Source organism: Gallus gallus, chromosome 1, assembly GCF_016699485.2.
Source record: "Gallus gallus isolate bGalGal1 chromosome 1, bGalGal1.mat.broiler.GRCg7b, whole genome shotgun sequence".
NCBI classification, from domain to species: domain Eukaryota; kingdom Metazoa; phylum Chordata; class Aves; order Galliformes; family Phasianidae; genus Gallus; species Gallus gallus.
Window position 1 is genome coordinate 175,755,554 of NC_052532.1, and position 26,278 is coordinate 175,781,831.

At 43.6% G+C, this 26,278-nt stretch overlaps 2 protein-coding genes and 1 non-coding gene across 12 annotated transcripts in view; 1 reads left to right on the forward strand and 2 right to left on the reverse strand.

The window, feature by feature from the left end:
• The window catches only part of FLT1 (fms related receptor tyrosine kinase 1), a 103,393-nt gene extending 85,362 nt beyond the window's left edge, over nt 1–18,031 (forward strand). The window contains exons 19-30 of the mRNA NM_204252.2: nt 2,141–2,254; nt 2,998–3,086; nt 4,511–4,670; nt 5,085–5,182; nt 5,731–5,853; nt 6,562–6,673; nt 8,472–8,571; nt 9,891–9,996; nt 10,072–10,202; nt 10,472–10,556; nt 11,210–11,301; nt 15,690–18,031. Of these exons, the coding sequence (NP_989583.2) occupies nt 2,141–2,254; nt 2,998–3,086; nt 4,511–4,670; nt 5,085–5,182; nt 5,731–5,853; nt 6,562–6,673; nt 8,472–8,571; nt 9,891–9,996; nt 10,072–10,202; nt 10,472–10,556; nt 11,210–11,301; nt 15,690–15,894 (1,415 nt within the window). The 3' untranslated portion in view covers nt 15,895–18,031. The remainder of the gene's footprint in view (nt 1–2,140; nt 2,255–2,997; nt 3,087–4,510; nt 4,671–5,084; nt 5,183–5,730; nt 5,854–6,561; nt 6,674–8,471; nt 8,572–9,890; nt 9,997–10,071; nt 10,203–10,471; nt 10,557–11,209; nt 11,302–15,689) is intronic.
• Nucleotides 8,516–8,625, reverse strand: MIR6656 (microRNA 6656). The gene has a single exon (NR_105525.1). It is a non-coding gene; the product is annotated as a microRNA 6656 (primary transcript).
• Nucleotides 18,032–20,277: 2,246 nt separating the features above from the next.
• PAN3 (PAN3 poly(A) specific ribonuclease subunit) overlaps nt 20,278–26,278 on the reverse strand; it is a 77,476-nt gene continuing 71,475 nt past the window's right edge. For 9 of the 10 annotated variants that reach the window (XM_015278733.4, XM_015278729.4, XM_015278725.4 and 6 more), the window contains one exon: nt 20,278–23,263. In XM_015278733.4, coding sequence (XP_015134219.1) covers nt 23,123–23,263 — 141 coding nt within the window. In that variant the 3' untranslated portion in view covers nt 20,278–23,122. Of the gene's footprint in view, nt 25,147–26,278 lie in introns of all 10 variants that reach the window. The other variant, XM_040703909.2, reaches the window with a different exon arrangement.

A 26,278-nucleotide genomic window follows, 5' to 3' on the forward strand; every position in this document is an offset into this window, starting at 1 on the left:
AGCCATAAGGCATCCACCTTGATGTGAAGACACTCAGGTGGAAGCTTCCACATTATCCTTTCACATTAGTTCTGATGATTAATCCTCTCATTCTTAAAAAGATCATTTGCATCTGTCTGGCTTTAGCTTTTCATTCTAGCACTCTCTATTAGGATAGGCCCAGCATTTTTTCTACATGAAGGCCTTTCTATTAAGCTAAATAGGCTGAGCAGTTTAAACCTCTGAGTTGCTGAGCAGGTGTGTCCTCTCTAAGCCACCTGCAGCCTCATTACATAGTGATAGGATGCTGATGCCCAGGCTGCGTGATGGGATTTCCATACACCAGCGCTCATCCCAAGGTGAAATCATCTCCCAGTCATTCTCTGCCATTTTTAGCATTGGAGCAGGAAAGATAAAGACTATAATCAATTTAAAGAGGGCACTGGGGAGCCTGTGCAAGTGGCACCTGCTACTCCTAACTCCAGGATTGTCCCCAATGTGGAAATTTTCAGCTGACAAAGTTGCAAACCTCCCTCCTCTCTCTTGTTCCAAAAGCACAGAAAAGCCTTGTTGGCAATACGCAAGGAGCAACTATCTTCCAGTAAGCATGCCTGGGAAATGGGAGGAAACTAAAACTTTGGTCCCTGTGCAGAACTTCTGCAGTAGAGGGCCAGTAGGCACCCACATCACTGGTTTCAGTGGAGGCCTAACATCTGGGTCACTGCCCGACCCTGGGTAACAGGTGTTTCGCCAACACACAGATAGATGAGTTCATTGAATATCTGGCAGTGGTTTGCCACATTCAGCATTTCTTTATGCACATCTACAGGCTTTTTGTGCCAGCCAGCACCACCAAAGCACCCCGGGTACTCCTAGAACAGGTGGGAGCAGATGGCAGCTGCAAGAATCCTTCATGGTGGGGTTCACATATGCACATGCAGAGTAGGTTCTTGTTTCTGAGTTTGTCACTCAAACTCCTTTTGTTGTCAATGATGAGAACAGTTCATCCCATCCTCAGCCAGATCCCTCAGTTTGGTGTTCTGAGCACTTGTTTAGTTCTATGGCCTGTGAAAAGAGCCTATGGTGACTGGGTCCTCCTCAGGCCTCTTCACTTTTGGGCACTTTTCCCTAAACAAAGATAGGGAAGATCTGTCTCGTGCCCTGTGTCCTCACCAGATTATCCAGGAACTACGGAGGCATTCATGAGCTTTGTACATGCAAAATTCCCATGAGGTGGGACAAATGAATAGTGTGTTACTGATTAGATGATGAGTTTTGTGGGGGGCCACCAAGTAAATCTGCTTCCAAAACGATGTTGAAACCAAGCCCTTTAAGACCTGACTCTGGGTTCTTTTCACCAGACAGTTCTCCCTCTTGGCATCACTCAAGTTTTTTAGTCTTCTCAGGTCTATGAAAAACAACACTGTTTTTTTTTTCCTTGTTTTCTTGCCAAAACAAAATTCTGCAGAAGAATACTGCTTGGATAGAATGAAAAATTTTGCTCAACACTAAGTAGAGACTTTTATGTTTAGTTGTGAGATTTCTTACATCACCGCTTTTACTATTAATATTGATCATATCCAGAAAGAGTGAGATGCAGTCCACTAAGTTCAACCATTTAAAATGTACGTGTCCAGTCTATGTTAATACTCCAGGCTTCTTGTGTGATCAACAGGTTCAGAGGAGCTTCACCAAAAGGTGGTTCATCCCTTCCCTGAACAGGTGATAGAACTGATCAGCCTCTGGAAATGCCTTGCTTCTACCACTGACTCCTTGGGAAGTTAACGAGTTCAGACTAATATATAACTGTTACGTGGCTGAAGTCGGGTCAGCTAAAAACTGCTGTAGATGGAGTTTATTTTACTCTGGAAACCTCTTTTTATTTTTTCATTCATTTTTTGGCTGCAACTACAAAACATGTGAAAAATTCTTTCATTTCTAAATATATCAGAGTCTACTGGGAGGAAGTTGATTGCCTGACTTTTTTTATGGGTTTTATTGCAAGTAAGAGGATGCTTGGCAGGGAGGAATAGAAAATAATATCAGCATGTGAAATACATTCAGTAATGAAAGTTATTTCAGTGGAACGTGACAGTAAGTGGTAAGGCTCACTGGGACCAATTCTTTGCCTTGTCACATTGACTGTGTTTTGCATTTACAGAAGGGGCCACAGCGAGTGAGTACAAAGCACTGATGACTGAGCTCAAAATCCTGATCCACATCGGCCATCATCTGAATATTGTGAATTTGCTGGGAGCCTGCACAAAAAATGGAGGTAAAAAATGTGCGCTGCACTGAAAATGGTTTGAACGACCTCCCATAGCAGCCAGTTGGCCGTGTTGCTTTCCATCCAGAGGTTCAGTTATTAACTTGAAATATTGGAGTTCATCCTGTGCTCGGTGAGAAAAGAGAAAAAGAGTTCTCTAGTTATTTGATGAAGTGATTATCCTTTTCCCTACTTAAGCTCTCTTTGGGTGTTAACAGGAGAAGAGCAAATACAGGACCACGCTGAATAAGAAGCCACTTGTTGTCTTTTATCTCACCCACTCCAGTGCTAAGGCTCAGGTTAAACATAATCTGGACAGACTGGGAGCAAGGGATATCAGCTGTTTGCCCCGAGTGATGAGTCACAAGGGAACAATTGTAAAGTCCTTCATGATATTCCACTAGGAAAACCAAACAGCCAGTGAGAGTGGTCATTTGTTTTAGATATGTCACCTATTTTAGTTCAGTGACGGTGTGTGGGCTGCTGGACTCCAGTCTGAACTCAGACTGACCGAAGAGGAAACAGAGGGTCCCTCAGGACCCAGGGTCACGACACAACACTCAAAATAAGGCCCATCCCTACTTTTCAGAAACAGCGCTGTTTTTGCTAACATGTCCAGCGTCCTCCAAACAGCTTTCTACTTCTTTAGGACACGTGATAACTATGGGCATGAAAGACTAATCATCTTCTCAGAACTAAAACTCTCACATATTACTTTACGATGCTTAAAATGCACTTCCTCTTTTTCCCAGGGCCTCTGATGGTGATTGTTGAATACTGCAAGTACGGGAATTTATCAAACTATCTGAAAAGCAAGAGGAACTTTTTCAGCCCCACCAAGGTGAGGAGGCAGATGCCTCAGGTAGGTTTCATCACACCCAGCGTGACAGGGATGCAGATGTCAGCCTCTGCACCGGTCTCCTCAGCCTCTCTGATACCAAGGGAGAGAAACTGCTTTTGGGTGCAGTTCACCTGACCTGCTTTAAATGTTCGATGAGGGATGTAACACATTAAGAAAGAGCTCATTTCTCCCCCTTGCCCAGGCAAGGAGCCTGCTGTGATTAATGTGGACAGAGCCATTTCCAGTGGGAGGAAGTGAATCCTATCCAAAGTGTCCCCACATGCTCTCACCCCTCTGCTGACAAACCCATTCCTGCTGAGTGTGGGGTCACTTTGGAGGTTCATGTCAGTGAAGATGAAGGAAGTGGTTTTGCCCACTGATTTCAGCACTGCTGGGAACACAAACAAGATAATGCCATTTAGAGCCAATGTTCCAAGACATCCTAATGTTCAGAGATTTGACAATAATCTTCTTATTGTGTGAGGAGCTGGGCTACCCAGAGGAAAAGAGATTAAAGTCTTGTCCTCACATCTCACAGCCCTCTGAATCAAATCTGCTGCCTGCTTCTTATTACAAACCTGAACCTAAATGTGCCAACTACGTCCCTGACTGTATATCCAGCCAAATCCCCCAGAGGATTAAAAGATCTGAGGTGGCATTTAGGAACCTGACTCCAGAGCTGCAGTGCTCAAAATCCTTTTTCAGCCTTGCCAAGAGCTCAGAGGCATCTCATTACTTCTCACAAAGGTCCTGTGAATGCAGCGGTAGAGCATGCTGAGGAGTAGCCCTCTCCAAAGGGCTTTGGCTGAGTCTCTGTTCCAAAGGGGGATGGAGCATGGCAGGGGAGACAGATGGCCATGGAGGAGTCTGGCCATGCAGCTAGAGAGCTCCCCAGATCACAAAGAAAGCATTTTCCAAGCGATGTTTTATGTGTCCCATTAAACTGCCACTGACTGTTGCATGAAAGCATTAGGTGAAAGAAACAGAGAACAGCCAGTCACTTCCTTCAGCAGCTGTATTTCAAGTATTTTTGCATCTTGTTGAAAACCTGGGCTTACAGCCCTGTGCCAAACACAGCTCAGAGGCAAGTGCCTTCTGCAGCCTGAAGGCAAAAGCCAACCCTAGTTCGGTAGGGCTGGGACATCTGCACTACAGCCACTTCTCAACTCAACCACCATGCTCCTTGTCTCCAAGCAGAAAAGAAAGGTCCTTTCAGATGTCCTCAGGCTGAGAAGAACTGCAGTCTGGGGCATGTGTCCACCCATGAGCTATGCAAAGCCCCACCACATGGCGTTGGGTCCCTACTCCAAGGGGAGATGGGACCACACATGCCATGGGCGAGCGTCTTCTCCTGGTGCAAACAAGAAGTGACTGGTTTCTCTCCTACTCCTCTGATGTTGTACCTCTTCTCTGCCTGTCTGAAGGACCCCTCTCTGCAAGGAGAGCTGATGAAAGACAAAAAGGGTATTGAGCCCGTGGAAGGCAAGAAACAAAGACTGGCCAGTGTTACCAGCAGTGAGAGCTTTGCGAGCTCTGGGTTTCAGGAAGATAAAAGTCTGAGCGATGCGGAGGAGGACGAGGAGGGTAGGTATTAATTCCTTCCTGTCCCTACATGGTCTGTGATATTTTTACAACATACTGTGCATCCCTGAAATTTTTTTCCTCATTTATCACCCTAATAAACATCCGTGGGAGACACTCACAGGGTCATGTCCAGAGGGTACAAGATTTAAAAAAAGATTATTTCCAGGGTTACTAAATCTGACAGGAAAATGTGTGATTGTTTCTTCTGACTGCTCCTTATCTTTGGGGAAAACAGCAGTGTCCAGAGTGTGGGGTATAAAGCAAGCACTATTTTTGTTTCCAGTGACAGTGAGCTGACCTTCAAATACGACTCTACGAAGACTGAATTTATGAGAGCAATTTTATCAGTAAGAGAGGGGGAAAATAACTGCCTCATGAGTGATCTTTGCAACAAACTCTTTTCTACCTGTACAGATGCTGCTGAGCTCTACAAGCTGCCCCTCACTATGGAGGACCTGATTTCATACAGCTTCCAAGTGGCCAGGGGCATGGAGTTCCTCTCCTCCAGAAAGGTGAGCTTTGCCCCGGGGACTTTTCCCTGCGGAAGGATGGGATGTAGAGGTGAAATCATGTCTACGTTTCAGAGACACCTTCCTTGGGAGAGGTCCCAAAGGAAGAGCCGTTTTCCTCTCAGCATTATAAATATAACGATTTATTTATCCAAGTCTCCATAGACCATAAACACAGGATCATGGCAGAAGGCGGTGGGTCAAGCTCATTCATTCAGAGATGATCCTTCAGGTGTTAATTATTTTTTTCTTCAATTTCAACACACATCATGTAGATTGTTCATCAATCCCAGAAAAATCTTCGTTTTCTTTGGAAACATGAAGAGGCTTAAAAATATATGACTTTCTGGACTTGGGAAATTTCTTTTTTTAAAAAATGAACTGCCACTGTTTGCATCAATTTCATGTAACTATAGTTGACTTCCCTAAAAAAAAATATTAACTTGATCTCTCAAATAATATTATTTTTAAAAAGGATATGGGAGGCAGTCAGGAAATTTGTGGGCAGGATTAAGGAAATGCAGCTTGATTGTGAAACTGTTTTATTATAGTGCATTCATCGTGACCTGGCAGCCAGAAACATCCTTTTATCTGAGAACAATGTAGTGAAGATCTGTGATTTTGGCCTCGCAAGAGATATTTATAAGAATCCTGATTATGTGAGAAAAGGAGATGTAAGTCAAGATGCTGTTTCTTTACCCAAATGTTTATAACATCATTTCAAACTGTCCACCACAACGTTCTGAAGACGTTCACATTTCCTGAACTTAAAACGAGCTTGAAAGCTATTACGGTTTTTATGCGAATGTGGTGTGTCATGTATCAGAAAGCAGGTCTATCCTCAAGCAGAATGCTTCCACACTGCAGCTAGCTCACAGCTCTTGTTTGATAATACTTCAGACATCTTCTGACATTTGTCTCCTGGCTAGATCTTCAGTGTGACCCCCATGACCAGTAAGTTTCCTTCCGGGAAACCAGTCCCCCCAAAACAAGGCTCTCCTCCTGGGTGTCTCGCCCACCTGCCAGCTGTACCCTCATTTGGAAGTAGCTTTCAAGTCTGAAAGCGCTATGTATTAGCTGTGAAACTTTATTCACTTGGCTTGAGGACTGCTCAGGAGACACTAACAGGCTGTGCTGAGGGGCTCCATGGGCTGCTGGTGCAATACCTGAAAACTTTCCCAAAAACATCTCCAACACCAACACAAAGTGATTTGTCTTTGGCCACGGGGTTCTCTCCCCTGTCTTTAGGATGCCTGTAAGGAAATCCTGCAGGTTCCTGTTTGAATAGCAGTTATTTACACAATAATATATAGTTTATTCATCTATGATTAAATTCTTTGAGTCTCTGAAAATAATAGTCAGGTTTGTCCACTTCATTCCAGGCTCGACTTCCTCTCAAGTGGATGGCTCCAGAATCCATCTTTGATAAAATCTACAACACCAAAAGCGATGTGTGGTCCTACGGGGTGTTGCTGTGGGAGATATTTTCCCTGGGTACGTTAAACCTGCTCCTGGGACTGGGAGGGGGCCAAGAAGAGGTCTGCTGCCAGAGCCAGACCTGTGTGTCACCTCAGCTGTGGATCTTTAGTAAGGAAAAACCTAAATCAGACAAAGGTGGGGAGCAGGCAGAGAGAACTGTGCATATCATGCCTCTGAGAAATGGAATTTTTTGTGCCTGTAAGGGCATCAGTAAGCAAGTGAACAAGATGTAATGGCCTTAAGTTGCACCGGGGGAGGTTCAGGCTGGATATTAGGAAAGATTTCTTCTCAGAAAGAGTGGTGAGGCATTGGAATAGGCTGCCCAGGGAGGTGGCGTTCCACCAATCCTGGAGGTGTGAGTGTGGCATTGAAGGACATGGTTAGCGGGCATAGTAGGGATGGATTGGTGGTTGGAGTAGGTGATCTCATTGGTCTTCTCCAACCTTAATGATTCTATGATTCTGAGAGAGCTGACTTGCCAGGCTGAAAGCCATAAAGGTTAGCACAGCTATCAGAGTACTCCTTTTTCTGCCATGTCCAAAACCCAGGTTTCCCTCACTTTTCTCTAAATGTATGAGAACTGCACATGGTGGAGAGTGCCAAACATAGTGTCGTGAAGATGCTGAAGGGCCTGGAGCATCTCTCTTGTGAGGACAGACTGAAAGAGCTGGGACTGCTCAGACTGGAGAAGAGAAGGCTCTGGGGAATCTCCTCAATGCCCATAAATACCCGAAGGGAACCCACTGCCAGCCTGAAGTCCCAGCCCTGCACAGCGGCCTCCCCAGGAGCACACATCAACACAGATGGTGCAGGATGAACTGGAGCATGCAGTCTAACATTAACACCCAAGGAGGCTTTCTTCTTCATTCTTTTTTTTCCCCCATATTGAAAACAGAAGATACAGAACACACACTGCAAGGGAATAACAATGACCTTCATAACAGAAGAATCTTAATTGGGTTTACAACAGAGAGACTGACAAATGAGAACAGCAGAGGAAATAATATGATACAATTAACAGGACAAACAATCACTTATTACTTTAAATACATGTTGCTGGCTTGCCTGCCAACTGGTGTCATTTTATGGTCAGCTGCACAATACCTGCTGCTTTTTCCTAAAAGCCCCAGCTCCTGGAACCCAGTGACTGGCTCTCAGAGAGGGCTTTTTTTTCTTTTATTTCCCCTTTCCCTGATGCCATCTTATCTCCAGGAAAGAGAAAAATAAAATACCATCCGCAACAGCAGGCTGTATCTTAAAACCACGGAAACATTGGGAAGCAACGCAAATGAGCAGTCGTCTGATTTTAAGCCACAATTTTAGTACTTTCAAGGTAGTTTTGAGCATCTGGGGCTTGTTAACTAGCTAGAATTTGAGGTAATCCAAAGCACAGAGAGATCAGATTTATCTTTTCCTAAGGAATTCCTCTCAAGAAAAATCCATATTTATTTTCTTGAATTCAGGTCAGGTGAACACCACCAGTAGCCCTGGGTTTGACCCTGCTACCCTGCAAGGAGCAGGGCTTGGAGCATCATCATCAATGCTTCTTCATCACTGTTCTCCACGTCCTGAGCCCTGCAGGCAGATGCTGCACACTCAAGGGTTTGAGTGCCACTGCAGGGATGGGGACTGCTGTTTGCTTGTCATATGCCAGGGGCGCTGAGTCCTCATGTGCAGAGGCAATTCCCCACCTAACTCAGAGATGGATGGGTGGATGGTTGGATGGATGGATGTGGATGGTTGGATGGAAGGATATGAATGGATAAATTAATGCAATCCATGGATCATCCTCTTCTCCCACTGTTGCCTCCAGGCGCCTCTCCATACCCCGGAGTCCAAATAGATGAGGACTTCTGCAGCAAACTAAAGGAAGGCACAAGGATGCGGGCCCCAGAGCAAGCCACCGAGGAGATGTAAGATGCCTTTCTCTACTCGCCCTGCATCCCTCCACCCTCTGGGGCTGCCTTGCAACATTAATAATGTATGAACTTCAGCAAAAAAGTACCCCACAAAAACATACAGAAAATGAATGGCCTGATATCTTCTTGTTGCCCTGGACATCTTCATGGCCCTTCCATGGGGCAGAGTGGGTGAACAGCACAATGAACCTGGCAGGGCCAACTCATGATGGGATGTGGGCCCAAGGCCAGGGGTCCACAGTGACCGTGCAAAAGCAGGGTCAGAGCCCTGGTGTCCATCCTCCTGTGCAGTCAGGACAGCACGTAGCCTCAGCTCGCCTGGGTAGAAGAAGGAAGGTCACCCATTCCCATCCAGGTTTAGCATTTACTGACGTGCGCACAGATAAGTGCTGGAGGAATGTGACATTAGGAACATTTTCTGAACTTCGGAAGCAGCAGTAGAGGCTTCCTTGCAAACACGCCACTGGTGAGGGCCCACCCTTTCCTGGAGCCACTGTCTGGTGGCAGAGGAAGGTGACGGGGACCGTAGCCTCCCAGCCATGCTCAGCCTCCCTCAGCTCCTGCTGCTGGCTGCTGCTACACAGCATTCCTGGAGACTTAGGGATCAACTGAGGACCCAGGTCTGCAGCCCCCCAGCAGGGAGTGCCCTGCCCTCATCTGCTCCCATGAGGGTGAACTGCAGCACATTAAACATGCACCTCATGGTGTATATCGCTTAGGAGCACAAGTACCCAGGGTATTTTGCCCACCAGGCATGTCCTCAGTGCCTTTTTGGGTGTTGCATCATGACTTGAAATAGCAACACTTGCCAAAAAATAGTTCTGGGAGCAGCAAAAGGATGCAAGCCAGCCACATCTATCTGGAAGCATTAACCATTGGCTAATTTTACTATCCCAGTGACAGTGCTCTTCCACATATTTTATTGCAGGAAGGAAAGCTTGGCTCAGCCAATACAAGGAAGTGACACATTCATATAAGTCATCTAAGGATGCCTTAACTTAAACACTGGCAGTTAATAGGTGTTTTATTCAAAGGTTTAATGCTTAATTAGGGATAGAAAAAAGAACATATGACTACTGGGCTAAATTATTCAGTTGATGAGGTCTTCCTGGTGTCCTGTGGGAAGAAATCCATTGTTTCTTTTTTTGGAAAGCTCCCTCTTTTAGTAATAGGCCCTGGTAAGTGATGGACAGTGCCTTCATAAAATCACACGGGCTCAGGAGTTAACTCTATCGATGTAAAACCATTGGAGCCTGCATTGCCTTGCATCAAATGGAGCCCTAACCCTCCACATGCTCCTTTTGCCCTCACAGCTACCAAATCATGCTGGACTGCTGGCGGAGCAACCCCAACGAGCGGCCATGGTTCTCGGAGCTGGTGAAGCGGCTGGGCGACCTGCTGCAGGCCAGCGTGCAACAGGTACGTGGGAGCCCACGGGATGCCACCTGGCTCACGTCCACGGGGGTAACACTGTCCTTTCCTGCCCCCTTTTAGGAAGGCAAGGACTACATCCCCCTCGACACTATCTTCACAACTGAAAGCGGGTTTCCCCCTGCGTCTGATCCTTTGTGCAATGAGAAGTTTCCTGTTCCAAGCCCAAACTGTAGAAGCACGGAAAGAGCCAGGTGAGATCCACAGGATTAAGAGTGTGTTTTGGGTGTTGGGTGTTGCAGCTTGCTGCACAGCACAGCTAGGCTCTGAGTGGGAGAAATCCCTGGACACAACCTGAGCTTCCAGCAGCTCTGCCATCTGGGCAGCCCTGGGGTCGCCTTTTTCAAACCACCACGGTGGCTGCCAATCAAATAGCAAAAGAAACACCGAAAAGAAAAACAGCAGATCCTGCTTAGGCACTTCCCACTCTCACCCAAAGTTGTTCTTTTTTTTTGTTCAACAGATACATAAATACTTTCAAAATAAAGCCACCCCAGCGCATAAAGACATTCGAAGAGCTTCCCATCAAGGAAAAACTTGTATTTAACGTAAGCGACTCTTGGCAAAACTATAAGCAACTGATTTCTTCTTCTTTGCATGGCAGATTCATACAAAGATGATCAAGGAGTTGTACAGCTTTGCAAGCTTTACTGACAGGAGGTGCAGAATCAGCTCTGTTTGCAGCAAGCACTCCCTGCCTGATCTGATCTGGCTGGTGGCAGCAGCCCTGCCTGGGTCCCACTGGCACGGGACCACTGCATAAAATCCTTTGGATTTATGTTTTCATTTGAATATTAGCGCAAAAGTGAGACCTGGGGGTTATGCTTCCTCTATAGATTGCTGGAATGAACAAGTCCTAGTATCAGGCTGACAAGCTGGGGCCATGTCTGTTGACAGGACATGTGCACTGTGCTGCTCGGGTGAGTGGGTAGTTTTAGTAATTCAGACAAGATATACATGTTTTGTGGTGAGAGGTGGAAAAGGCATGAGATGCTCTCATGGCTGACCTGGTGGCTGGCCAGACTCTCACCTTGCTTTTAAGGCACCTTTCTTTTATCACTCTACATCTGCATTAACAGCACCTGTATGCGTTCACTGCACCCTACAATGAGGATGGTTTGGAAAAGAAAACCTTTTAAGTAGGAATCGAGCCTGGCAGATTTTTACAGCTAACGACTAATAGGTTTCTGTTTTCCTCAAGGACTACCAAGCAGACAGCGGGATGGTGCTGGCCTCAGAAGAACTGAAACGCTTCACGTGGACAGGCAGCAAGCAAAAGTGGACACTCTTTGGGTCTGTATTTTATACTCCTTTCTGCTTTATGTTAGAAGTCAGAGGAGGACTCAAGGTCCTTGTGCTGAATCAGACCTAACGAAAGCAGCTGTGGTGTGCCCAGGCCCTATCAATGCTCCTCGCTAAGGTGTCCTCTGAACCAGAGGATGACTGCAGTGGAAAGGGACCTCTGGATGTGACCTGGTCCAACCCCTGCCTAAGCACTTGGGTCAAGGAATCAATCAGCTCCCATACCCTTTCCTCCTCAGAGGGATAAATAGCCCTCAGCCCCTTCCACATCCATTGCCCTTAGGACTGGTTAGCACTCTGTCTGTCCATCAGCTCAGTGCCAGGCTGGGCAGGCACGTGCCATGGAGGCAGAAGCTGCAGGAAACCAGCCCTTGGTGAGGGGGAGGAAGAACACATGGCTGAGGAGGATTTGCGGTCATTCCTGCACGTTCCCAAGGGCACCCGAGCCAGGACAAGGCTCCCATTGCTGGTTGCTGCCCTCATTTTACATGAGTCAGCTAAGCATGGTCCATTTAACACCCATGGGCTCAGGATGCTAAAGAGGCAACTTTACAATAGATGGATGTGAGGGCCTCATTTCTCTTCCTGCCTTTAAACACTATAATATATTGGCCACCTTCCTCCACCTAATTCCTGACAGCTGCCCAAGAGGGGAGTGAGGGCCGTGCTAAGCACCACACTGCGCCAGCACCAACTCGGGAAGTGGGAGACACTTATTTCTCAGCGCTGGCAGTGCCTGCAGCTGGATCCAGCTCTCTGCTCACAGCCAGCCCAAGCCTACCCTGGGCCCACCCAAGCTGGCAGCAGGGCAAGACTGAGGAAGGCCCAGGCCCGCCCTGGCAGGAGGTCAAGGCCAGCCTGGCCATGCGGGGCCATCGAGCAGTCTGGTATTGTCTCAGCAAACAATTGCAGCCAGCTGAAATGTGCTGCCAAGGAGGGGAGGCCGTGCTTTGAGAAAAGCTCCAGTGACCAAGAGGGCAGTGCTTAAGTACGCAGATACACAGGTGTGGGAGCACGCAGGCAGGCCTGCTTGCACAGCCAAAACATGCAGTTCCTTGCAGGGGCTGCTCTCAGTCATACAGCCAACACCGTGGCATCCCAAATGAAATGCACGCACTGCCTCTTCCCCTGGGCAGCACAGGCAGGATGGAACGTGCCCAGGCTTCACTCTGGAATGGCTTTAAGGAGCCTGCTCAGCTCCATAAGGAAAAAATGCTTGGGTAGGAAAAAAAATGGAACTCAGCCATGCCTGCTAGAATATAAATCCTCAGGGAACAGAGCAGTTGGCTGAGAACACACAAGGTCATCTGGCTGCAAGCTAAACAAGCATTGCTGCAGCACTACAGCTGAAAAGCATTCATGTATGCTAACAGTGACCCCTTGGTGTGCACACATTCCTAAAAGTGTCAGCTTTCTAGCTAAGCATCCTTTACTTAGGCAAAGCTGGAGCAGTACATACATACCTCTAAGCATAGCACTGAATACTGCACAAGACAGAGCTTCTAGACGTCCTACACATGTAAGCTGATCTAACTCAATAGCGCTACCTCCTCCCTTGCACCTCAAGTGTCCTGCTCTGTGCTCCTGCCCTCTTTGTTCTGCTTGCTTTGCCTTGCAGTGAGCTAGTTGAGGTCGCCGGATTATCAAGATGACCCTGAAATAGACTCAGAAAGCAGGAACAGCTCACAGCCAGGGCAGCTGGTGCCAGCACTGGGATGAGGAAGGGCTCAGCCCTGGTAGGAACAGCCCAGACCACATTCACTGCAATGCCTGGCCAAAATTGGAGCGCTCCTCATCCCTTTCCATCCACCTCAATGCTGGAATTTAGGATGCAGATGCAGACAAACACATTCACAGGAGTGGCAGTGTCCTCATTCACCCCATCCCAGTACAGGACACGAGCATCTCCCCAAGCCCTGATGAGCCTCTCAGGCCCAGGTGGTGGCAGGGAGCACAGCTACTGACATGGCTTCCAGGAGTCTTGGACTTGCTATTGCCAATTGCTATTGCCAATAAGGTGAAAACAGGTGTTAATGTGAACAGTGGGAAAAGAGAAATCTCTCCAGTGCCTCAGGTTCTGAGATCTCAATAGACAGGTCTGGGGGCAAAGACACAGCAATACTCTGAGGTCCATTTCTTTGCAAGTGAGCAGAATCCCAGCTGCACCTCTTTTCTAGCTTTTCAGTATTGGTGAGAAAGGCCAATCCATGTAAGCCAAAATTCTCAGGGTGGAGCAAGCCCCCAAGTCAAAGCAAATTTCTAAGCCAGAAAAATGGCTGAGAGCATCATTTCTGAGCTGGAACAAGCATCTCAAAAGCCACAACCAAGCTCCTACTTCACTGAGATCCTGAATGCAGGCTGCCAGGGAAAAAAAGCAGCCATTCCCTCCAACAAACAATCCCCATTAGAACCCAAGTAGATATTTTCTAATTTACATTCCCATAGAGGAAATAGTTCACAGCAAAAGAAGCCTTTTGCTGGCTATAAGCTCTGTTTCAGTACAAAGCCAGACCACAGATGCCCAACTCTGCAGGCTCTCGGAGCACTCCGTGGGAGCCCGGGTACACCAGTGCACTCAAGGCAAAACAAACAGATGCACTCTACTGGTACAAAAGTTGGTCAGTAAGCTTCAGGAGAGGCAGAGTATAGCACTGCAGCTTCCTTTATTTTAGCTCCACTATATTCCTTCAGGCCTTCTAGTCAGCCTTGAGATACGAGGTATTATTTGTTAAAGCATTAATCTCTCTGAATAAGCTAGGGCTACGGCAACAAAACATTACGATCCGTGGCTGCAAGAAAAATCAGGTTCACAGGATGCAAAGCCTGGTGAGGAATAAGAGGATTTTAAGGCTCATAAGTTAGTGTGCACACTGCACTTCTGCCAGCCCACTGCTCCTTAAGACTCAGCAATTACAATGTGACTCACTGAAGCATTTCTTTGTGAAACCATTTTTAAAAGTCCACCGAGGCTGTGACTAACCTTGTCACATAGCTATGGAATTTGTTCCAAGGCAATTACTCGTCCATCTGCCAACAGATGCAGTGTAAAAACATGGGACGCATCTGCAATACTCATCATGAAGACTCCTCATGAACTCCATCCACCTACCAACAAGTACGGAGTGGTCTGATTGGGAGGACCCTCCAAGCTTCCTACTGTGGATAGAGACCTTGCTCTCCACAAAACACATGGGCTTGTGAGTTAAAGATCCAAAAAAACACGAAATTGAAGGGAAAGCAGTACTTCTTCAGCTCCTAGTCAGGAAGGGCCCTGGGCTGATTGCACTGTACTTCTATTGAACATCTAACCGTGCAAATTAGAAGTAAAATCCTGGGCTCTCAAAGTCTCAACAGACGTTCTGTTTTCTGTGGAATTCAAGGGTAGGACAGCCAAGGTTCTTTACCTTCTAAAAGGAGAGGGCCAAAGCACCCATGAACTCATAAGGGAGAGAGAATCTAATTTTAGGCATTATGGTCCAACATAGGTTTTATTTGGGATTTCACATTTAATCAATGATGAGAAGTGTCCTGGCTTCTTGTGTCTACAGGTAAAGCTTCAGCATGCAAGCTCAATAGTATGAAACTTCTCCCTGCCTTAACTTTGTTCATCATTTGAAAGAGCCCTTTTAAGCTTGGAACTCTCAGAATCAGGGCAAGAAAGTGCTGTAAGGCGAACAGCATCTCAAGCTGTGGCTCATCTGAGAAGACCTCCTCTTCTAAAGGGCACTGTATAGAAGGCAGCCTACAGGATAACCAGTTCTTTGCAGGACAGGAATGCTTTAAATAAAAACCAGCAGTTGAGATAGGAGACACCTGCATCTTTTGCCCTTCCCCAAAAGCACTGGTCACTTGTCTTAAGAACTCCTCATTGCATTGGGCTCTGGATACATCTATGCTGACAGCTTTGTGCTTTTGTCACACAGCTTGAGACCTTTCACTGCTTCACTCCTCCCACTCAGTCTTCTCTTATAAAGCACAGAGACCCTCCCAGCACACACAGTTCAGCAGCCAGACACTGCACACTACTTTGCCCCACAATGAAGTTTCGCTCTCCAGCAACGGCCACAAACAAACAACAGAGCTTAGGCCTAACGCTCAGATATTTCCCTGTGTGCACATAATACATACAATGAGCACAATCACTTTAATAAAGATGTTTGGTCACAGCATCGCTGCTCAGAGGGGACTCAAAGGGGACACAGAAGGGCTCTTTCAGTCCTCTGCTCTGCTGTCCCATTAAGCAATCCCATCTGCATCAATGCTGTTTCCATCAGCTGAGAATAAACAAAGCTGCTTCTTGTAATGTGGCTTCGCTCAAGTCATGATAACAAATGCCAGTACACGTTTAATGTGCTAACAACGATGCTGCTCTATTTCAGCATGAAAGGTGTCAGTAGGAGCAAGGAGTCAGGGCTTTCTGGAATAACAAAGCCAAGAAGCTTCTGCAGTTTCAGTTGTGACCAACTCAGCGAGTCCAAGCGAAGATATACCTACGGAAACACAGTGCTGGAGAAAATGAAAGCGTGCCACTCTCCCCCTCCTGACTACAGCTCAGTGGTCCATTACTCTCAGCCATCCATTTGAGTGTTTCTGGGCTATGACTTATGTAGCTTGCTCTGAAAGTAATGCCTCCTATTATTTTTTTCCATGGAAACAACAACAGATACAAGAATAACGACAGTATTTGATACAGCAAATTCTCAGCTACAAAATGTTACTTTTCAATACAGTCATCACCTTTAGTTGATTCATGTGGATGAGCTGATTGAGACACTTCATTTTGTGGTGTGACAGCTGTGCAAGGCCATCTGGATGATGCCTTGTCTTTCACGTCTGTCACCAGCACCAAAGCGCACCACCCACCACCTCACTGTGCTCACATCCACTGTTTGGTTCAGCAAGCTTCTACGAATGTCAGTGGGTGCCCCTTCTTCTGCATGGAGAAACTCAATGACACACCTTTGCTTTATACACACTTTCATGGCAGATGCCATTCTGTCAGACTGCCCCTCTGCTGCCATCTTTCACACCACAACACATATCAGAATATTGGTGGGAAGGTTCAAGCTCTACTGCCATGCCACCAACATCCGCCTGTGATGTCACAGACCAGCGCGATAAAATAGGAGGCATTACTTTTAGAGCAGTCCTCACAACATGCATTTTTTAAAGATTTCTCTAAAATAACATCAGTTTAGACATGTTGACCCAAGTAATTTTAATTATGCTGAAATTTAAGAGGATATCATTGACAATCTAAGTGATCTTTGTTTCTACAGACCACTATATACATGTACAAAACATAGCAAAATACTAACGCTTAGGCCTTGCCTTTCCTAATGCTGAACAGCAATAGCTGTAATAACTTTCCCAGTGCTTCTGACAACCAGAACAGTCATCATTACAAACAAAACAAGTTTGTGGTTTGGTCCCTTGGCAGCAGAAGGGAGATCATACACTACTGTTTTCAGTGGAAATTCTACTTTGAGATCCTCTGGGGAAGGCTATTGCTCTGGATGAGCCAGATTGGGATGAGACACCCATCCCAATGATGAGACATCTCAGATGAGACATCTCACCGCTCTGGAGGACAAAAGAGGGGGGGAGTCTTGCAAAGCAAGAATTTCAAAACACAGTTTGCAAGGATACAAAAGACCTAACTAAGATCAGAGCCAGTGCTACGGTAACAGGGAACACAGACCAACTCAGTTTGGTCAATCCTACTGGAACCAGGTAAATATTCCTCAAGTTTTGCACTTTGTCAACATGCCAACATACACACTGGAAACAAACAACAAGATACGCTAAAGCCAAGCTCTGTCCGTGAGATCTAGCGGGCTTTCTAACACTGCACTGAGTATATTTTGTTTATGGGAATCTGTCTGAAAAGACACTGTGGCTACTAAACTGCATATACTTTAAGCAAAGTATTAATTTCTAGAGAGTGTCTAGAGTGCAATGGGATTATGTAGAAGTGACATGGCAATCTGTTTGGAAAGTTAGGGCAGCTTTGTGTTTTTTTTAAACGAAGGCAGTTGAATTTCTAGGTTAGTTAATAGTATATATGTACAGGAATAAAAATGTATCACTGATTTATAACAGACTTTCGTATAGCATCTCAGAAAGGACGTGAATATTCCCTGTTCAAGGCATGCAGGGATGCACTACCCCCTTTCATCTTGGAATTCAATATTAACAAGGATTTGGCCATTTAAGAACACTGAAACATTGGAAATATTACATAGGATTCTGATCTCTTGAGTCACTTTAGGAGCTGTGAACTTCACCCATTAACAGACCTAAAGGCAAATGATCTCATGTATGCAAGTAAAAGAAATATGTACTGCTATTTCTAAACTGGATATCAGTTCCAGTTCCTCCTTCCCAAAAGACCATCAGTTTTCAATACGAATCATTGCACCGCCTCTTTCTGGTAAAAATAAAAAGTAAAAAAATTCAGAGAACAATTTCTTAAGTCCAGTTCAGCAAAAAATTAATTACGGGATAATGCATCTCTGAAGTGTTTGCACAATGTAAATATATAAATATGCTTTTTGTGCATAAATATTTAAGAAAACGGAACTACAAAGATTACTTTTATATGGATCCCCTACGTTTCTGTGATGTGAATAACTCATATTTTATCTCACATTTTCTATCTTCGTATAGAGTATTTGATCGCTAAAGTCATGCAATAAACTTTGCTTTTTGGAAGAATTTACCAAATGAGTTAATCCAGCATCAAAGATAACTGCAACAGATGGTTCAGCACTGAGCAGCACTAAAACACCACATGTATTGTTTTGCCTGGTGAGCAAAGAGGAATGTGGAACAATTGCACAGAATGCACGCTCCGCACAACAACTTGACACAGCGACAGACACCTGTACGCCTTCCCTGGGCGAGTGAAACCCACTAAACTCAGCGTATTTAAGAAATGCTTGCTGGTGTCTGGAGACAAAAACTCAACTCTGCCTCCAGGAAGGCCAGTGTTTCACTGTGGGGGAAGACAGATCAGCCTAGTGACAAATATCCCTTAACGGTCCCCCCTCTGCTCGCACAGAGCTAGGTGTCACCAACAAAGCCTGTTCTGAACTGGCAGTGTCACAAACTCAGCTTAGGCCCAGTATCTGTTCCCTCTTGTTCAGAAAACCTCCGAATTCCCACCCCAGATGCACAACCCAGAGAAGCTGCCTCTACTTAGATGTTCTGTCAAGGGCTCTCTGCCATATTTTATGATTCAACTGCACCTCCAAGCCATGCTGAAAGGAGGTTGAGATGGTATCTTCTCTGGAGGCACAGAACACAACAGCATTACCTACTGCTTTAGGACATTCTGCAGCGCTTGCTGTACATTACTAAGAAAAACTAGAAGACAAGAGCTCCCATTGAGCTTAAGCACAGCTTTAGTTTTAAATCATAGAATGACTTGGGTTGTAGGATCATCTAGTTGGATCACCTAGTTCCACTCCCCCTGCCACGGGCAGGGTTGCCAACCACTAAATCAGGCACTAGGCCAGGCTGCCCAGGGCTCCATCCAACTCGGCCTTGAACACTTCCAGGGATGGGGTATCCACAGCTTCTCTGAGCAGCCTGTGCCAGCACCTCACCAGTCTGTCAGTGAATAACTTCCCCTGACATCCAACTAAAAGAGGGGAGATTTAGATTAAAAACCATTCCCCTTTGTCCTATCACTATCTTCATCTGTAAACAGTTGGTCTCCCTCCTCCTTATAAGTTCCCTTTAAAGTACTGGGAGGCCATTATCATGCCCACATTCATCTCGGAAGGGATGCTCAATGAGCTCTTCACCCAGGAACTCATCCCTGTGGATGCCATCCCTTCCTTCTGCCATATCAGCTGCACCTCTCAGCTTGGTGTCATCAGCAAATGTGCTGAGAGCACACTCAATTCCATCATCTGTTTCACTGATAAACATTTTAGAGTGCCAATCCCAAGCTGGACCCCTGGGGGACACCACTCACTGGTCTCCACCTGGGCATAGAGCCATCGACAACAATCCTCTGGCTGAGATCATCCAATAAATTCCTTATCTACTGATCAATGCAACCTTCAAATCCATCTCCCTCCAATTTACAGATAAGAACGAGGTGGGGGACCATGTCAAAAGACCTTGAAGAAGTCCAAGTAGATGGCATCACTTGCCTTCCCTTTGTCCATCGATGCAGTCACTCCATCACAGAAGGCCACCCTTGGTGAAGCCATGCCAGGTGTCTCAGATCACCTGCTCCTCCCTCATATGCCTTTACGTCTCTTTCAGGAGGATCTGCTCCACGATCTTCCCAGGCACAGAGGTGAGGCTCACCAGCCTGTAGTTTCCCTGGGTCCTCCTTTCTCCCTTTCTTAAAAATGCGAGTGATATGTTCACCTTTTTCCAGTCACCAGGGACTTCTTTGCATGACAGCCACTACTTTTTAAATATGATGGAGAGTGGCCTGGCAATAAAATTTCTAGAAACAACGCAATTTAAGGGATAAGAACTCCTTATTAAATGAATACTAATTACCAACTATTTTATATATACTGCACAAAGTTTCATGTTGCGTAAGCATAGACAGAATAAGATCTTCTACGTCAATCCAAGAGTAAGCCATCTCACCACTGCAAGTTAACAATAAAGAAAAGAAATTCTGGTAAATGAAGCTGTCAATTACTTGACATGCAAATTGTCAAGAGAAATTAATATACTTTGCTATTGAGTTGACTCAGAATTAAGGAAGTGTGTACTAGTATGACTCGGGATAATCAGCATCTATACGTTTCAGGATAACTCATGTACTGCAAGTGGCAAGCACTAAAAAACTATTTGTGAATCACATCTGTTTAAACTTTGTACTGGAAACAAAACCACAGAAGAAACAAGGCTGAATAGAATACAATTCTCGCATAAGAGTTGAAAAGTCCCACATCCAAATTCAGTACTTCACATCGTCAAAAAAAGGCCACATTGTTTCTGGTATTCTTTATTAAAAATACTGCTGTACACATGAAGAATGAAAACAGGATTAAAGATGAGTAACACATATTGGGATCATGACATCAGAACTTAACATACTGGTGCTTTTTAGGGGAAGCAGTTGACACCTGAATTACCGAAACAAGGGCAAATCAAAAAATATATAGGTACCCTCAACAAAATATTTACAATATAGTAAATACAGCAACAGAATTTAAAACCAGTACAAAAATTAAAATGACCGACATCACATGATTTCAAAGGTTGCCCCGTCTGTGCTTTTAGCTGTAAGAATAGGAAGGTTAGAATTAAATTTCCCATCTAGGAGGACACATCCTGGTGGCTCTTCTTTATAAATACAGACATATAATTTCTTCCTATGAATGGACCAAACTACAACTTTAGGACAACCTTCTAAATGGAATTAAAATGGGGTAGAAGGGCTCTCCCCCAAAAAACACCCAAGCTGAACTTCAGACTGTTTAAATCATTCCCAAATACAAACCAAATGAAATAAATAGGAAAAAAAAAAAAGCTCAACTTTTTTTTTATTATTATTATCATTTGATGTATTACCTGACACCAAATATTTTCTGGCTGACATTATTTATGTATGAAAACTTATTAGCTGTCTACCTTTTTGTTTTTAAACCAAGTCCTGAGGTTAATAGGGGCTGAAGCAAACTGACATTATGCAAATACACACAGGTTTGCAATTTAGACATGTCTTGCAGAGGGTGGTTTGCTGGTCTAAAAAGGATGAGAATTGAAGCCCTATTTTACCCCTGCCTTACACTTCCACAAAATATTGGTCCACAAATTAAATTTTCAAAGGTTCCCAAACCCCACAACTGAACAGATGATCCCCTTTCATTTTCAAAGAAAACAATACTGGAAAAAACCTCAGCCCGCTTATAAATTAAGCATTTCATATTTCTTCTAGAATACAAGTACTTCTTTTTTGTACAAAAGAATTACAATATGATTTGTCAAAAAACATATAAAAGACAGCTGCTCTTCCTCAAATACATGAGCTAATGATAAAAGACTGTTTTCCACGTTCACTTTTCAAAGTTCCTGTTCCTTTTACATTAAAAAGAACATTCTGGCAACTGTTATCGTTTGAATATTAAACATTATGTTCCTTTTAAAATTCATTTGATCAAATGCAACAATAATCGATCTTTAAACTCAACAACTGATGCTACCTTATGTGGATTCAACCACATTTTCTAAAACGTGTAAAGCACGTCCCTAGTCTTCAAAGCTTTCGATGTGACGAGAGTTGCTTTCCTTGATGCAAGTCTCAAGGCGGAGAATCATTTTAAAGCTTATAAAAGTGGACAGAGAAATATTAAAAACTTCTCTGAAAACTACAAATATTGAGAATTATTAAAATCGATGCCAGTAACATCAGTTGCAAGTGCTTAGAGTCTGTCCTGACCTTTTGAGTTTCCACATTTTCTCCATGGTGAGCACCCAGTGCTATTAAAACATTCAGTGCTGGGAAAGGATAGATACAGTCTTCACTACTGCTTTAAGAAAGAAAATTCCTACGTATTTGGCAGTCTTCAGTATCAAAGTGTAGGTGTTTAACTAGAAATCCCACGAATACCCAAGTTTGGAGACAACTGCACGTCCAAATGTTAGAAAGGTAATTGAGGAGGAAAATTCCAGACTTTTGAGACTGAATTACTTCAGGAATATTCATGTATTGAGTATTATCAAAAGTAATATTACTTTGGGCTAAGCAGTGACTGCAAAGGCACAGCAGATCATTATCCCTCCAGATTCAGGCCGTAAAACTTGAAAAGCTCTTGATGCCAGACAACTGCTGTGTTTAGTTAATCTTCTTTTAACAGTGTCTTTGTATCTGTATCCAGTGTAGCGTACCATAATAAAGCTGTGGTTCAAAGAACAGAACTTTATACAAAAAATTATACTGTAAATAACCTAAAGTAATACACTCCTGAAACTTCAGGCATTTTAACACAATTTCTTTAAAAAAAAAATCTATTAAAAAATTGCATAAATGTAAATGCTTCTGACTAGCAGGAAAACATACAAACATTTTTTAAAAGGCGATGGTTGTGTTTAGAGCAAATCTGATATGCTCCTTAAATTATAGATGTTTCCCATGATGCTATTTTCGTCACTTCGCTTAGACAAAGTTTAATTCAAATAATAGGGAACCTTCTTTCCTTTTTTGCTTTTGGTCAATTCAGTGATACTTCAAGCTGATCGATTTTAAAGTCTCGTCTTCTTTTTTTCCGAGCTAACAGTGGGTGGCATACAGAGCTTGCATACAACACACTTTTACAGAGGTTACGAACTAAATGGTAATTAATAGAACACAATTTCTATTAAATTATTTACCTGGTCCTTTATGCTATTCTGGGTGCAAATAATATCAAAAATGAATAAATTTTGCTTTATCCTCAGTGACAAAAAATGTATCCCAGAAACGTCCTTGCAAAGAGTTTCCCTTAAGTATACAATGTGGCAAAACTTCAGAGATCAGAAAAGTCTTAAAAAAATTAAAATTAGTGCATATACAAGTGGAAAAAATAAAAGCAGGAACATCATGCACCTGATGTGTTCCTTAATCTAAAATAAATTCTTCACAGATAAAGCCTCCAATGGCAGCCTTAGCTCTAGGATAAGTGAAAACATTCTTCCCTTCAAGTAACAGTGTACCTGACTGAAGTGCAAGCAGCTTTGCTCATCTCCTGTTTGTTTCCCAAATGTGAAATGAGATGACAACAACAATTCAGCTGTAGTGCAATTTGCTATTGGTTAAGTTCCTCAGCAATGTCCTGCATGCTTTCAGCAAATACTACAACTGACCATTTGCGGCTGCAATCAGTTCTTGAAAAGTATTTTCAAAGCAGCGTTTTAAATCGCTGTAAGTTACCACAAGTACACTCTTCTCATCTCTGGAAATGAGGCTTATTTTTTCTGGCACACCAGCATCTAACTGTAACAAGAATGCAAAAGATAAAATAAAAGAAGCGTGAAATAAATGGCAAAACATTTCCCCAATAACAAAAGCAATCGATTTCTTTGCAAGTACATTATTTTGGTGCAACTCAGATCCTTCCTTCCTTTGTTAACACATCTGAGCTCCACGAGAACAACGTACTTGCCAAGAAATCAAGACATTTTGGTCTTAACATGATGGACATCCCACACCTGTGGACTAGGTTACCGTTGTTTTCTTCCCTGTCCATAAAGCAAGTAATCCTGCAACACTACTTCCCCCTGTACAGAATACCCAGTATAATTTTCAGATAGCTCCTGGTGAACAGAACGTTTGACATAACATTTGCACATCATCCACTATATTTGCACGCAAGATCCACATGCTTCCTAGCAGAGTAGGTAAATTACCTCTTGCCCATTCTAGAAATGAATAAATGGATGGACCAACCCCAAGAACTCTGAATAACGGTAGAAACCCCAATCTCATGTTTTTTCCATAGTGGACACAAACTAGTTCAAGCCTTCTGTAGAGTACACTTCTTCCCTTATTCTAAGAAAAACATTACCTACTTACAGTCCATAAATGAAAGGATAATTCAGGCTTAAAGATTAAAATTTGTTCCACATTTGTTTTCATGTTTTGTTCTGACTTCTCAAATACAATATTAAAGTAATAGCAGAATTGAGTTGCATGATCTTCCAAGCAACCTCCATGCAACTCCTGTCACCAATATTTGATGACAATTGCCTGTAATAGATGCAGAAACACTTTTGTAATGAAATCTATTTAGAACACACGAAGCTCCACAAATGGCACGATCTCCTTTAAGGAGGCTGCTGGATTCCTTTCACTAGCAAGTTTCAGGAACAGAGCAGAGAAGTAGCAATTTGGGATGCATGTGTGCTACACTACTTACATTAGAGATATATCACAAAATCTTAATTCAGAGCAGGGAAACATCATAGTTCATGTGCTGACAGCCCCTTCTGACACTTTCTTATGATCTCACTTTGCAAGACACCTCCAGCAATGGAGAACTGACTCTTGTAATGAAAAGCTTTGTGGCTTCATATGCTGATATTTCCAAAATCTGATACTAAAAAATTTCCAGCTCCCATATGGAAGGTGAGGCAGAGGCAAGTAGGGTATGACATCACTGAGATGATCTTTGAAAATACAGCCCCAGTAGGATTAAATAAATGTAATGCTGTAGTGACTGGCAAAAAGACAATTACATTTGGCACTGAAACGCTGGCTGCTGTCTGAAGCAACACAGCAAATTAGAAAGTGCTTGCATTTATCTTCTAAAAATAACATTCTGATCATAACCTTAAGAGCTGTAACCTCCCAAATGTAAAGCTTCTGCTTTGTGAATAGCTTAGAAGGACAAAAGAAAGCCAATTAGCTTTTAATTCTTGTAGAGTAGGATAAAACTACAATTCCCTTCCAACACCCATTACAAACTGTTATCGTGTTCAGGCTGTGCGAGAGACTGTCTACTGTTCTCACTCTCACAAAATTGGCAAAATATCTTAGTAAGTTTAGCATATGGAAGATCTGTATTAAGAAAGCCACAAGCCGACTAGGAACATTTATGACATTCTTTTTGTTTTCCTTTGGATCCCTAAATCAGCATCTATAGCAAAAAAGATCTCAAAACCACCGTACTGAAAAAAAAAGAGATCTTTTGAAACACTGGAGTGAGTTTCATTCAAAAAGCATGCTTTTGGAGCATAGCAGGAAAGCCCAAATAACCACTTCTACCAATGAACACTGTGATTTCAGAAATGCTTTGTAGAGTGTGTTTCTGAAGCAAAGTTCCACAAAGCCTTACATTTTTTGTTTGTTGAGCCCACAACCACAGAAGAGAAGAGCCTCTGTTTAAAAAAAAAATTAGCCATGAGCATTTTTAGAATAAGGCATTCTTTGACACAGTCTCCTACCTACAAATTCAGGACTGTTCTCCACTTGTTACAGAGCTATACTGGTGTTACTGCTTTCAACTCATGATGACATTTCACTATTTGAATAGCAACATGCTTTCGATTTAGCCTCGTCAATCCCTTTACTGCCCCTTTTGAAGTGATTACAGACACCAGTCAGAGAGATAAAAATGGTTCAAAATATACACAGCAGTGGTCTAACAGCAGATAAAAAGCTGTGACAGTTTAGAAAGAGTTGTAACTGTAATTAGTCAGCTGTTTCATGCCAATGGATCTGAGTATGTACAAACATTCATAGAAAAGAAAGTTGGTTACCTAATTCTAGAAAAGAAAATACTAGCCACAAACTATATATTGTCAGTGTCTGCATTGCTGCTCTCTATGTAGGGAGTGGAATGACCAGGAGGCTACAAAGAAAACCAGCGTCTTATTCTCCTACATGTTACTCAAGTTTGATAAAACAACGTAAGATAAGTTGAAAGCTGATCTGACAAAAAAAAAAAAATCAGTCTGTACTTTATGGAGCAAAACAAGCAGCTCTACAACCACTGAAGGTCCTGTAGTCTATCTTACACCTCCCACTGTTAACTGTGACAGCATTCAGCTAAAGTTTTGCTAGTGGTGCAGCTCTTAGAAGACTGCAAGACTATGGGTTTTACCAGTAATAAGCTTAACGCAGTATGTTACAGAAATTTTCCTCACTGTCCAGGTCAGTGCTGGATTTTGGTCAAACTTTTGTTGCAGTTCCCCTCCTGATATACCCTCCTGTCTTCCACTCTGGTCAGTACAGTTAAGGAATGGACCTTCTTGCTTTATGACCATCTTATGTGATAACTATATCAACAGAAACCTCTCCCTGTAAAAGGAGTTTTACGGATCCTTTATGCTGTATTGAAAAGACCAGAGTAGCATAAAGGGACCAGCATTGCTTATCCACAGTATTCAATGCGTTCTAGGATGAAAAGGTTAATATATAATCTCATGCTGTATTACTGAATTCCGAGTATGAACATTAATGTACTACTAAGTTTATTTACAATATCCATAAATGTTTGAGTATTAGCTT